This window comes from Catharus ustulatus, chromosome 1, assembly GCF_009819885.2.
Source record: "Catharus ustulatus isolate bCatUst1 chromosome 1, bCatUst1.pri.v2, whole genome shotgun sequence".
In the NCBI taxonomy this organism is placed as follows: Eukaryota; Metazoa; Chordata; class Aves; order Passeriformes; family Turdidae; genus Catharus; species Catharus ustulatus.
In genome coordinates, this window is record NC_046221.1 from 139730565 (window position 1) to 139743642 (window position 13078).

The 13078-nt window shown below is 38.1% G+C and overlaps 1 protein-coding gene across 1 annotated transcript in view; it reads right to left on the minus strand.

Moving 5' to 3' along the window:
- The window catches only part of RNF19A (ring finger protein 19A, RBR E3 ubiquitin protein ligase), a 58153-nt gene that overhangs the window by 12796 nt on the left and 32279 nt on the right, over window positions 1-13078 (minus strand). Inside the window, exons 3-4 of the mRNA XM_033067676.1 lie at window positions 7478-8228; window positions 1476-1684 (exon numbers count right to left, since the gene is read on the minus strand). Of these exons, the coding sequence (XP_032923567.1) occupies window positions 1476-1684; window positions 7478-8094 (826 nt within the window). The 5' untranslated portion in view covers window positions 8095-8228. The remainder of the gene's footprint in view (window positions 1-1475; window positions 1685-7477; window positions 8229-13078) is intronic.

Consider the following 13078-nt stretch of genomic DNA (forward strand, 5'->3'; position numbering starts at 1 on the left):
AATCCATCTCCCCATTCACACTAATGTACTTCTTTGGTATTGCCAACCTCCTCCTGACTCCTTTTCACAGCCATACTTTAGACTTATTTGCTCCCTAAAAAAATCCAGAAGCAGAAGAAAACTCTGGAGAATCTCCATGTTCCAAGTCAAATGTGAAAAAATGAGGTTAATTGACCAGCTCTGTCAAACAAGGGGTCAATGAGCAACAGTGAAATACACACACACCCCACAGTTGTGATCTTCACTCCTGTTTAGCATCTGCACTTTAGGACAAGCTATTTAATCACAGCAGCAGAAATACCTTGCAGTTCCTAGTGCAGAACTCCAAGTTTACTACTTCAGTGCTACCAGGTAGGACAAAGGGAAACGAGAGCTCATACTTGATAGAAAGAATACCTAAAAAAGGTGCAGAACCAGCAGAAAAAAGTACCTCTACCAACCCCAGTGCACAAGGAATAAGCAGCTGAAAGGATTCATTATCTATTCCCACTTGGGAGCACATGCACAACCTACAGGGCAGAAAGTAAACAGAGCAAGTTCTTCAGCACAGGAAAGGCAGAGGTACTGCTCTTCAGGCTCAGAGAAATTGAAAGGTAAGGAAAGGAGGTGGTATGCTAATTTATTTAGCTTACTTTCAAATTTATTTGAAAGCTAGAACAAGATGCCAATTTTTAGGGCAAGATGTGAAGCATGGTTAAAATAAGCCAGTGCAAACTACAAATTAGAGACTCTCAAGTCTGGGGCTGGACTGGAGAAAAACAGCTCTAACTACAAGGTGTGAGTGAGATTCTTTACCTCAAATATTGTCTTGCTTATTCAGGCAGAGAAAAAGCTGCCAAATAAATCAGAGTTTGGTGTAATTCAGAGCCAGCTCTTATAAACACCAAACGGGAATCTTGATATGCTAAACATTACTCTGAATAGTTTATCTTTTTTGGGGGGGGAATTACAAACAAGCCCAGCTTTAAGAGAGGGAATTAATTGCCTTCTGGCAGACAAAACAGATGAGTATTTCCTAGAAAACCAAAAATTTGTAGTAACAAAGATGTAAAACATCAGAGTAATAGTCTTTTTGAAAACAAAATCAGTGGTTATGAGTTTTAATTTTAACAGCTGGGGAATTTCAACTACAGTGGAGTAAACAAGCATACTAAGTGATACAACTAAGAAAGTCAACATGCTAAACATGGGATGCCTTGCAGCAAGTTCATTTGATTTCATGTTTTTCAACTACAAAGAACTTAAAATGATGACAAGCTTTTAAGACTTAAGTCAGATGTTCTGGTCACAGAGTACTTCAAAGCACAACATTTAAAATTTAATTCAAATTTAGAATTGTTATTTTATGTTCCCAAAGGACGAAGTATCCAGTTTCTACCTATCATATCACTATTCCGTTCTTTCCTTATCTAGGGTTAATTGTGCAAATGTACAGAAGGGATGTTTTACAGACACAGCACCCTAATCATAAATACCTGCTGCTCCAGATTCCTGGCTGTAACTGATAGAGGAAGAACGAATCGTTCTCAGGCGCAGACTCTGAGCTCTCTCCTGGCGAGCAGCATCGCAGGTCTGGTTGGGATGCCAGATTTGCTTACAGTGGTAGCAAAACTCGGTTCCACAGCCCTCTCGTCCACACGTCAGTTTGGGGCAGCTGGCACATCCAAATGCAATCACAGCGTATCTTTAACAAGCAAGGGGGGAAACAAAGAATTTTGTTAACAAAAGTAGTTCTAAGTATAGAGCAAAGCTGGCAGACAGCTGGCAGAGCAGCTGAAGCAGGTACAAAGGCAGTGGACATCAGGAGCTCACTATTTCCTTCAGGAGGTGGCCAGCACCAGTTCCAGACACCTATTTCCACAGCTCTATGGCCATTGTATTACATTAAGATTGTACAGAAATACTACAGTCACTGCAACACTCACTCAGCTTGACTCCATGCAGTATTCAAACATACTGTATTTAAAGCTGAATGCAATACTGTAATGTTTACAGTCACCAAGACACCGCAGTGTAGAAGAGTGGGACAATAAACCCAAAAAGGTGTTTAAGCAATTAGGAAAGTTACAGTTTCAAAAGTGCCCCAGTCACTACGGGCACGTCTTAGGTTGACCCTGTCCATGAGGGAGGATCCCTGCTAGGAGACCTGCAGTGTAACCTACAGCTTTAATGACACCTGGATTGGCACTGCAAGACATTTCAGGATTTTACTAGTTGCCTTTTATCATGAATACCCCTAACTTTAAAGAGATGTTTGTTATCTCTTTGTATTTTAAAATGTCAAAACAACCATTTTATAAATAGGATTTTGGTTTTTCAATAATTAAGGCATTTTTAAAAATACATTTCAAATGTAAAGGCAAAATTTGGTAAGACTTCAGGCCTCAATGGCACCTTTACTCTGACAATACAAAAAAACCCCAAGAATGTTGAGACTTACAAATCTGTGTTACACTACTTTGTAATCAGACACTACATGAACAGTTCCATGCAATGAGAACTGAGGTGACAAAACTATTCCTTCATTAGACCTGCATTTCAAAGTTCATATGATAAAACCACATGCTCATATTAACAGTAAATACAACATATGTGTATATATTAATTCATTGTAGCTTTTTTCAATGATTTTATGCAATAGCTTTCTTTTAAATACATAATATTAAGTCCACTGGTATGAACATTTAAAACAGATGTATGGTTTTATTCACATGAACTGGGTCCCTGAGTAGACTTCAACAGATTTATAAATGCAACAAGACTTTGAGTTTTTGTCTATTAAAATGAAAGTAATTTTGTTTTAAAAGACTGTTTATTTTTACCCCCTGTCCATTTTATAGCAGTTGCATAAATTAACTCAAAATTTTCTTTATTAGCAATGATACTTTAAAAATATTAGTACTGATACTGCTAAAATATATTTTTAAAAAATTAAAAATTAAAAAATATCACAAACATATCTTAAAATTTAGCTATTTTAAGTAGCTAGATCTGAAACACTGCAAATATACTGCAAATCCTATCCCTTCCATTATTGTTTTAAAACAGCATATTTGATGTTCCTCCCTAGGAAATCTTGCAAACAAATAGGACTTTCAACATTTAACTTACAGATGATGCAGCTACAAATGAGATATGTTTGTCTGTTTACAAATATTTCTTGCTTTCCAAGTAGAGATTTATTTCAATAATTGCTAGACTCTTCTACATTGCTGCCAAGTTAATCAGCTTCATTTTCCCTACTTTCTGCAAACTGAAGAGATAATTGCTTTGCATGTACACAAAGACACACTGATCCAAACACTTCTTCAACATACAGGGATACATTCAAGGCTTGCTAACATTAGACCAAAAAAATCTCAAATCTAAGACACAGAATAAAGTATCAATTTATATCCCGCTGCCTTCCTACCACTAATAAAGCACGGGCACATCCCTGAAAGCACTCCCTAATTGGGACTGATGCATTTGGCATATCTTTAGAAATTAATTTTTTAGACCACAGCAAATGTCAGTTCAAACTATACTGGATTAATTTTAACATTTGCATTCTTTTTAAAGGAGATGTGAAAGCCTAAAGTCCTTGTTCAGGCTGAGAGAAGAGACAACCAACCAAACTCAAAGTAATACCCAGTAAAACAAAAACCAGAGGCAGTGAGTGATTAATTGAAGGCTACACAGTGAAAAAATGGATGAACAATCTGTACTCTTTTGCACTATCTGCTTTTTGCCTGATAAAGGTACAAAAATTTAGGAACTGCTGCTCTCTTCTAATAATGTCAGCAATACAATCTCAGAGCAAAAACCATTAAATAATTCAAACAGAAGAAAAGACAGAACACATTTGGAATACAGAATCAGTAATGCTTGTTAAAAAACAGAATATAAAGATATAGGTCTAGGAGAAGGCTCATGAGGTTTTCTATCAGTGCTCCTTCCCCAGGCAAGGATCACCTGTGTGACAGTGTCTTCTACCAAGCCACTGCTGCTAGGTTACAGCTGGCCCAGACTTCTGCACTGTTTCAGGTAACAACCACAATCAGGATGCATTTGAGCTTGCAACAACAGCTGTGGATGAAGCAGCCCAGGGTCAGGCAGTCTGTGGTGCCAGTGGTATGGACTACGCTGGCACTGGGAATGCTGCAGTGCAGGAGACCCACCCAGGGCAGGGCTGCTGCAGCAGAGGCTCTCCTCCAAACCGATCTGCAGTCCTGTTGGGAGAAGCTCTCCACTGGGACAGAAGTAAGAGCAATACACTTAGTACTGTAGATAACTTTGTTTCAACAACTGTTTGGTTCATGTTTTGCTGTCTCTAGGACTTGCTTCTACCCAGAGTTGAAACAGAGAGGAAAAATAATTATTTACTTCTCAACTATTAATTGTTGTTTCCTTAGAACTCAGTAGACCACTGATGTAAAAACAAAAAACCAAAAAAACCAATGTTTTAACAGACTGATCTAGTTTCCCTCCATTTTTTCATTCCAGTTTTTATAATTATTTGCTCTTCATCTGGTCCAGATTTTTGACTTAGTGAAATGCTCAAATCCTGAAACAATACTACATGGGATGTTTGATGACTGCTGAGAAGAGCTGAAGCACTGTTGTGCACCATCCATTTTTTAACCTATTTGTGCAGTGATTTTTGACTACTAAAATTCTCCATTTCACACCAATTTCCTATTTATTACAGCACTTGTTTCTACTTTAAAAGTCAAGTTCAGGAAATTATGCTACCCTCTGTAGTTATTGCACCTCTCCTACTTTTGGGTTAATTGCAAATTTAGTAAATGCATTCCATCCAGCTCCTTGATGAAGTATTTTATCCATGCTAAAAGGTCATAAGCCTACTGTATTTCGCCAGTACTACATTTCAAAAACTGTTCAGAAAAAGAAACCCCCCTCAGCTTTAATTGTGTATTGTACAACTGGATTAGCTGCCAAAGCAATTAGAAACTGGGACTACTGTTGCACCACATAATTACTAAAGCAAATGTCCACTGATCTGAAGTTTGTTTGTACTGAATGTCATGCATCATCTCTGAACAGTGTTTGCTAGCAAAGGCTTTTCTGTGGAAGTCTGAGCAGTGCTTGCTTCCCTAAAACTTACACCTGTCCATTTCCTTCCTTGATCGTCCTGCTAAGCTCCACCACAAGATTAAATCCCCATTATCACTTTCCACACCACTCCCACTTCTCCTTCCTCCCTCCCTCTGTTGCACTTTCCCTCAGCTGGGCACATACAGACTTGTCAGACAGTGCTGTGGCACCTGCCTGAAACCAAATTTAAATTTTTAGCTGGAGGATTCATACACAGGCATTACTCTTGCTGGAGGCAATACTGATGGTCTTTCTGTTGTTCAAGTAGTATGCCCTTTCCCCTAAACTACTTAGATTAACTTCTGCTGAACTCAGTCTCTGCTGCCCGACATATCAAAGGGTTCTGAAGGTTTCAAAACAATCAGAGAAGGATAAGAAAGATGGAGAAGGATGGGAAGAAGACAAAACATGATTGCAGAAGCTCTTGATTGTTCAGGATGACAACGAGAAACAGTGGTCCTCCTGAGAAGTACCCAACTAGTTGACTTTATACCACTTTAAACTAGTAATGAGAATCCAGTGAGGAGGCACTATCTGTGCATTAAAGGCAGAATTCATCTATCACTGTGAAACATTTCCCTGCCACTTTAAGTATATTAGGAAAAATCATGGTCTCAAAAGTACAACAAAGTTGCCCATGCAGTACAAGCTTGTTCCCTTCACACAGACATTGGCAGAGTTTATCTGCCTGGCAATATACTGTATTTTCCACAGAACTCTGCTCCCAGAGTATGGAGCATGCAATCAGCAGTTCTGGAGCAATGATTTAAATACTTGCTGGACACTAATGCATTGCTGTGGTCCCTCATGACTGCATGGAATTTTAACTTTGCTCTGAAGACCCTCTTTTTATTTTTATAATGGTGCTATCCATAGCAATTATCATCACAGTTTCTGATGTCTGAAGGATACTTAGGAGGTTTATTTTAAAACGGATATGAAAATTGAAGCATAAAAACCAAAATATCTTTAAAAACCTGCCTGTCTACTTAATTAAGTACTAAGAAAGTATCTGAATCACTGAAACATGGTTTAATAGAAAATAGTTTAACAGGTCTTAAATGCTTTGCCTCAGCTTGAATAAAACTGTTTGCAACACAAAAGGTCAGGGCAAAACATACCTCTGTCTATCAAATAATACCTTCTAGTGGTTGTTTTATTTTGCAGTATCATATTATTAAGAGTAAATTGTACTGGTTTTGCCCGTGTGACTTTGTTACAAGCTCATGCAACCAAAACATTCCTCAAGTTATTTCTTCTTCTGTCCTCAAACTATGCCACAGCAATGCCATCCACTTTGGACCAGTTATGAAACTATCACCTTTCCAGCCCCTGCTTGACTTGCATTAGCAAATTCTGCTTCTTTCATAGTATGAAAGCAAAATTGTATTTTAAATAAGTCCTAGACATTAAGCACCTGGTTATTAGTATTGGAGTATTTAATCTACCTGACAGTCAGTTCTGTCTTGCTTGTTCTCCTGCAACATTCTTCCTTTTCTTCATTCTACTTATTGCTTGTCTGTGAGGCTTTGAAAAAGAGCTGTCAGTCTCTGAGTTTTTAGTGTGCACTGCACATCTGGATTGCAGTCATGCCTACATTCTTTAAGCAGTATGATAATACAATCTCTAAAAAAGCAGCTTGCTGAAGAATGGCATTATGAGACACCAGCAGCACAAAAGCATGATGAGCTGCTGCTCAGTAGTATTCAGCCTACTTAGAATTCAGCATGGTTTCAGAACTGTTTAAAGTATTAAAGCAAAGTTAAAACATTACGTTCCCCAGATAATAAGCAGGAACAAGCTGATTATCTTACATCAGAATCCTGCTGACAGGCAACAAGTGCTGTCTCAACCAGCCACAAGATGGAAGATATATGAAGCAGAAGAGGCCTTTTAATTCAAAGAAAAGTTTAAATCGTTTGTCACAGTTAAAAAGCCAAATCACCCACTGTGCTTTAACAAATTAAGTTAAATTACAGTCACCAAATTTTCAATTCTCTTTAGTTTGAGCTTCATATCATTGCCTTGGCAGTGCAACATCTAAATTTCTTTTGCTTGCTGTAAATAAATAGCAGCCATCTACCAATAAAAGTTGCTTTGACATTGTTAAAATTCCCTCTGTGCAGAAAAAAAAGAAAAACCTACTCGAGAAAGCATTTTATTTTGGAAGATGGTTGTGGCTTGGGGCGGTTCTTACTGTTGTTTTCATTTTCCTTTGTTTTGATTTGTTGTCTTTTTTTTTATTAAAGAGAATTCTGCCTGCTACCTGCTGGTACAACCATAACAACACCCTAAGCAAGTAACTTTTCAAAAATCATAATTCTATGAAAATTATGTATTTACACTGACACTTTTTTGCAAATATAGGAAAAATACATACCCACAATCTGGAGCTGGGCACCACCTACAATCAGGATCCGCAACCAGCCATCGCCTAAGCATAAACTCTTCATATTTTTCCATCAAGATGTCATCATTTAATATCAAACGAATATCATGAGGATTAAAGCGTTCTGAGCATTCTGGGCAGCTAATATTAACTCTGCTCTCAGAGATTTCTATCCGGAGATACTGACGCAAGCAATCCACACAGGATCTATGGTGACAAGTCATTATCTCCGGGAACCTGTCCTTGGAGTGCCGCAGAAGGCACAAGGGGCATTCCATGAAGTCTCCACTTGGTTTGCTGCTAGAGGTTGTTCCGTTATCAGAAGAGGTACACGTGGAGAAAATAGAGTTCTTGTCTGTACACATTTCTGAATGAATACTTTCAATGCTTGCAATTCCATCAACACCTCCATTTAAATCCCTAGACTTGCGTTTCGTGTCTTTTTTCCTCCGAAAAAGTGAGCCCAATGAAATTCTTCTTTTCTTTGGTGCTTTTTTAACTGATGGCAAGCTCACAGAGGAAGCAGAAGACTGGAGGTCCCGATCAGAGCCCATTTGCCGATGTAAACTCATGTCTAGGTCACTCATCAGAAAGGGGTTAAATTTCATACACAATCCTAATCATTTTTAAGGATCAAATAGAGGCAGAGGATATAGGCATATTATTATGTAATCCAGTTTGAGAGTCCTCATGCAGAAAATTCACATGTATCTGCTTCCAGCAAATTCTTCAGAAGAATTCCCTGTATTAGGAGGAGAGATGAAAAAAAAGCAGGATTAGAATCACAACTATCACTATTGGTTCTGAAAGGTCACAGCACTCTAGCAACCTGTTATTCCTAGTACTACCATCTTTTCCTCACCATCTGACCCAATACCTCTTTCTGTCAGCTTTTTCTAACCTTTATATCGTTCTTATCTTAACAAGCCTGGAATTTCCTTCTAGTCAAGGACTATCTTTGTTACACTTAATCAGTGCAGAGAACGGCCTCTGCACTCCCCTGCTCCCCCAAGGGAAGTAGAGTATGTGCATGTCTGTGCAAGTGTAGAAACTACCAAAACTCAAGGTGACAACTAAGTAAACATTCAAGTTCTTCTATAAAGCTTAGCAACAGGCTTACATCATCGAAAACTTTTCTGTTTTCTCTATCTTACATTTTCAGAACATGTGATAAGGTCAAATACAAATCCAATGCAGTTAATTAAAGATTTTTCAGTCTTTTTCGAACCATTTAGACTGACAGCAGAAATTAAATAACTGTGGCTAAACAACTCAAGATATTCTCAAAATCTGAGGGTTCTCAGAGAAGTATGCATATTTATAGCATAAGGCATCTGAATATTTCAGGGAGCAGAGCGGCAGAGTGAGTGACAGCCAACACTGATTATATAGAAGTTGAAGGGCGCAGCAAAGACTACAGTTAAGGTGACAACATTTGAATTTTTTATCAGACGTATTTCTGTAAGAAAAAAAAAAAAGCCTCCAAACCAGATCCCCATCACATATCAAGTTTCAGTTATTACCTATGTACAGGAAGACACCAAGGACTTCCTTCTGTTCTCTGCTGCTTAAGTGATTGCATAGTGAGGAAAGAAAAAAAGAACTTCCTATTTTCCTCTGACAGAGAAAAAAGCAGCAGATCATCTCCAACCAAAACCATTAAGTTCTCCCCAAACATGCAACTATTCCCACTTCTTGGAAGCTTGACTGTACAAGAGGGATTTTTTTAAATTTTTGGTGAACTGCACCTGTATCAGAAGAATGAGAAGGCATTTCTTACATGACACCAGTGTTGCAAACTACTGCCAGCACTCTTTCTTTGCTCAGTGTTTCCCAACTGCCCCCCCCAGAAAGGTGAGAATTGGTTTCTATGACCTTACCAAAAGATAAAATCAGAAACTGGATACTAAAACTAAGTCCAAAGGTAGAAACAAAGGCATGTAGAGATTAATGCCTCTGTTTATAAGAGCAGTCTGCACACCCCCTAGAGGCTGGCACAAATCCAAACACGTGCTGTAGTCTCCGGAAGGGGATCACTGAGCTGCTTGGGAAGTGTCAGAGGACGCTCAGCAGCAGCGGAAACAGGAATCCCTCTCCAAAGAGGAAGCACAGAAATAGGCACAGGCTGTCCATGCCACCAGAGCAGTGCATGCAGCAATCCCACTGCTGGGCCCTCTGCACACCACCATAGGTAGCTGTTACCCACGTACAACCAGGCAGCCAAGACAACACCGCTCAGTTTGGACAGTACTCACCCAGCACGGCAGTACTCCTCAAGAATAGTACCTTCTTCAAGTGTAAAAATTAAAAACAAGAGAAAAAAGGAAAAAAAACCCAACCTCACACAAAACCCCCAACCAATAAACACATACATCTTCTGGTTTGGATAAAAAGAGGTCTTACATTTGTGCCCCTAGAGGTTTTTTTGGAATTAAAGAGTCACCATATTCTATTTTTCAAATGCTGAATTATTACTGCTTTCCTCTTTCTTCTTTTTTTTTCCTAATAAAGGAAAATCTTAGCACTGTGAACATATTTAAAAAAAAATAATCTTAGCTTACTCTCAGAGTCTAAAATAAAGAGTCTAAATACTTCAAGAACATAACATACTCTTCCTTTCCTCCTAAGGGAACATTTTTAGTCAAAAAAAAAAAAAAACCAAAAAAAACTGTCTTGGATGCTTTACCTGCTCCTGTTCCCAAAACAAATCTAATAATTTTTCAGCCGCTGTTTCTCATTAAATGGACTAAAACACTGCCTGATCTATAAAAAAAAAAAATATTTTGACAGAAGAAGACATCCTTCCCTCAAGGATCTTGATATTATGTTATATATGTTATATATGTTATATACTGGCAGACCATTTTTGAAATATGAGAGATACAGTCCATTGTTGACAATTAAATTTATATGTTTAGAAGTGTAAGAATAACCTTTAAAGTATTTTTATAATTTGATAATTACTAATGTTGTACGTTCACACAGATATTACCAGCACAGTGGAAAGTGCCAACCTCCTAAATCAGGAGAGTTAATGAACAAAATGAACAGCAAGCAAAGCATTAATTTCAGCCAAAACGTCTGTTGTTGCTTGTTTTGGTGGGGGGAGTTGTGTTTTGGTTTGTTTTTAAAAATAAATCAGAAAAAGGTAGGAAGTAAACACAGTAACACAGCCAAGTCCATGACTACAAGCCTTCCCCTCCTCCCTTTCTCTGGAGAGGAAAGAATGTGTTATTACAGCATTTCTGCCAGTTCCAACAGATGTACAAAATCAAGAAATAGCAGTTCTGGTGATGAACCAGTTGTACTTTTTTTCTTTTTAAATAAACAAAGATTCTCCCATGCTTTAAAAAAATGAGACCAGTACATCCCATAGTTCTCTCTGCATAATGGCATCTGATAAGCAGTCTCTCTAAAACAGCAGATTGCTCTTCTAAGGAAAATAGTTAAACTTTGATAGGATTTTTTGAAAATGTAAGTTGTCAGTTATTTCAGACAATCATCACTTATACTCTTTAGATTTAAATGCATAAAACTAGTTTTTAAGCCAAGCTCTTCCTTATATAGTAATTCTGGGCTGACATTCCAGCGACATTTCAAGATGACTTTGCCAAAGTGAAAAGATTCAGCAGATGATTAATCAGAGGAAAAAATGAAGACAAATGTTACAATGCTAATAATGACCAGAGCTGTACAAAAATCATAAAAGTTTACTAGTGCAATCTGGAGCACTGGCCAGTTCCCATGTTGCCCAACCCAAGACAGCATCTGCATGTTTCTACTGACAAAAAAGGAGTAAAAAATACTTGATTCTGTACAGCCAGAGAACAGAATGCCCATATTATTCCAGTAACAGTGCATGAAGGGGATATGCTGTGTGCAAACTGAAGCTCTGAAATTCAACTACTTGAAATGAGCTGAGATACACAAATATGGTAATAATAAACAATCAGATTTTGAGGCAACATACATTGCAAGTTTTGCATTTCTTTCACTGACCAGTATAAACTCTGTCAACACACAGAAGAAACTAGTATGGGCACAGCAAATGGACAGAAAAAACAGAGAGTGCAAATCCTAAAACTCTGAAGTTCACCACTGTTCTCAACATTTCCTCAAAAGCACTTACTGACAACAGAAAAACCGTATTTCTGGCTTCCCACCATGCCCAAAGCCCTACCACAAATCCAAATTCCAGCCGTGCTTTGCATTCTGCTCGTGCCACAGACTTACCACAAAACACCAGTTGCCACAGCACAAACACACCTTGTCATCTGAAGATGCATAAATGACATTTACAGTTGCAACTCACCTAAAGTTAAGTATTAAGCTGGTATCTGTTCCTTCTTCAACCCTGCCTAAACTATTTGTTCTATCTTCTAATATGGCTCTCTGTGGCACAATCTTTGCTCTTCTCATCAGTTTCAAAACACTTTGGAAATGCCCTAAAGTGCAGCTGAGAATAACCCTGCTGATTTTGCAAGAAAAGAGTGACAAACGCCTACCTCCACAAGCCAGCTGCTGGGGCAGATTAGCTCCCTCATGCTCCTAACTGTGCTCCAAATACACCAGAGGCACAAGCTCAGCATGCTTGCTGCTCTTCCATTACGTGCTCAATCTAGTGTACAGGGCCAAAAAATCAGTCTGCCATCAGGACAAACAGCTTCACACATGTTTGCAAAACAAAGGCAGGCTTAAACAGCCGCGTAGGAAAGGAGAAAACCCACCATAAACACAGATATAACTACATCCTCACTAAAGCATCTTAAATATTCCCTCGTGTAATTGGTGCTTAAATGCAAATCAAGACTTCTGTTCCAAACAAGCTCTCTTCATCTTAGGCATTTGCTCCTCCAATGATTTAACCAAGAGCCAGCTCTGTTAGCATTCTGAAAGCTACCCCTTGATTAAAACTGACTCTTAATAGCTTCCTTTCTGACATCTGCAATTCCCAGCATCTATACTCTCTAGCTGCTTTCTGAAATGCATTGATCAATCTTAAAGAGAGCTGTAAAAAAAAAAACCCCAAAACCCCTTCAGAGCTTGAATTTCAACCATTACACAATTTCTGCTTCCCTGTTCCAATGAGCACCTCCTGTCAATCACACAGCACCCTAAAATTTCTAAGCAGTGAGGTTCTTAACACAGAGCTATCTCTAATCATCTGGAAGAGGCAACAAAATTTTCCTTTTCAATCAATGCATGGTCTAAGAATTATAAACATAATTTTTTAAATAAAAATAAAAAATTAAAAATACAAAAATATAAATATATAATTTTTTAAATAAAATTAAAAAATAAAATGTCAAACAAAAATTATGCCAAAGCTACTAAATGAAATACCAACACACAGGATTTTGAAATGGCAAACAAGTACCTCATTTCAACAGCCATTCTTTAAATGTCAGATCATTCCACAGCAGTTTTTAAAATTGTGGGGAAAATACAAACACTTTTGTGGGGAAAATACAAACACTTTTGCCTGAGGATTTCTAAAAGAATATACCCCTACTTGCTTTACACATGCCTCAGGTTCAGGTACACATCTGGCATTGCTGAGTTAAAAGAGTGATGAACAGCCTGGAAAAGTTT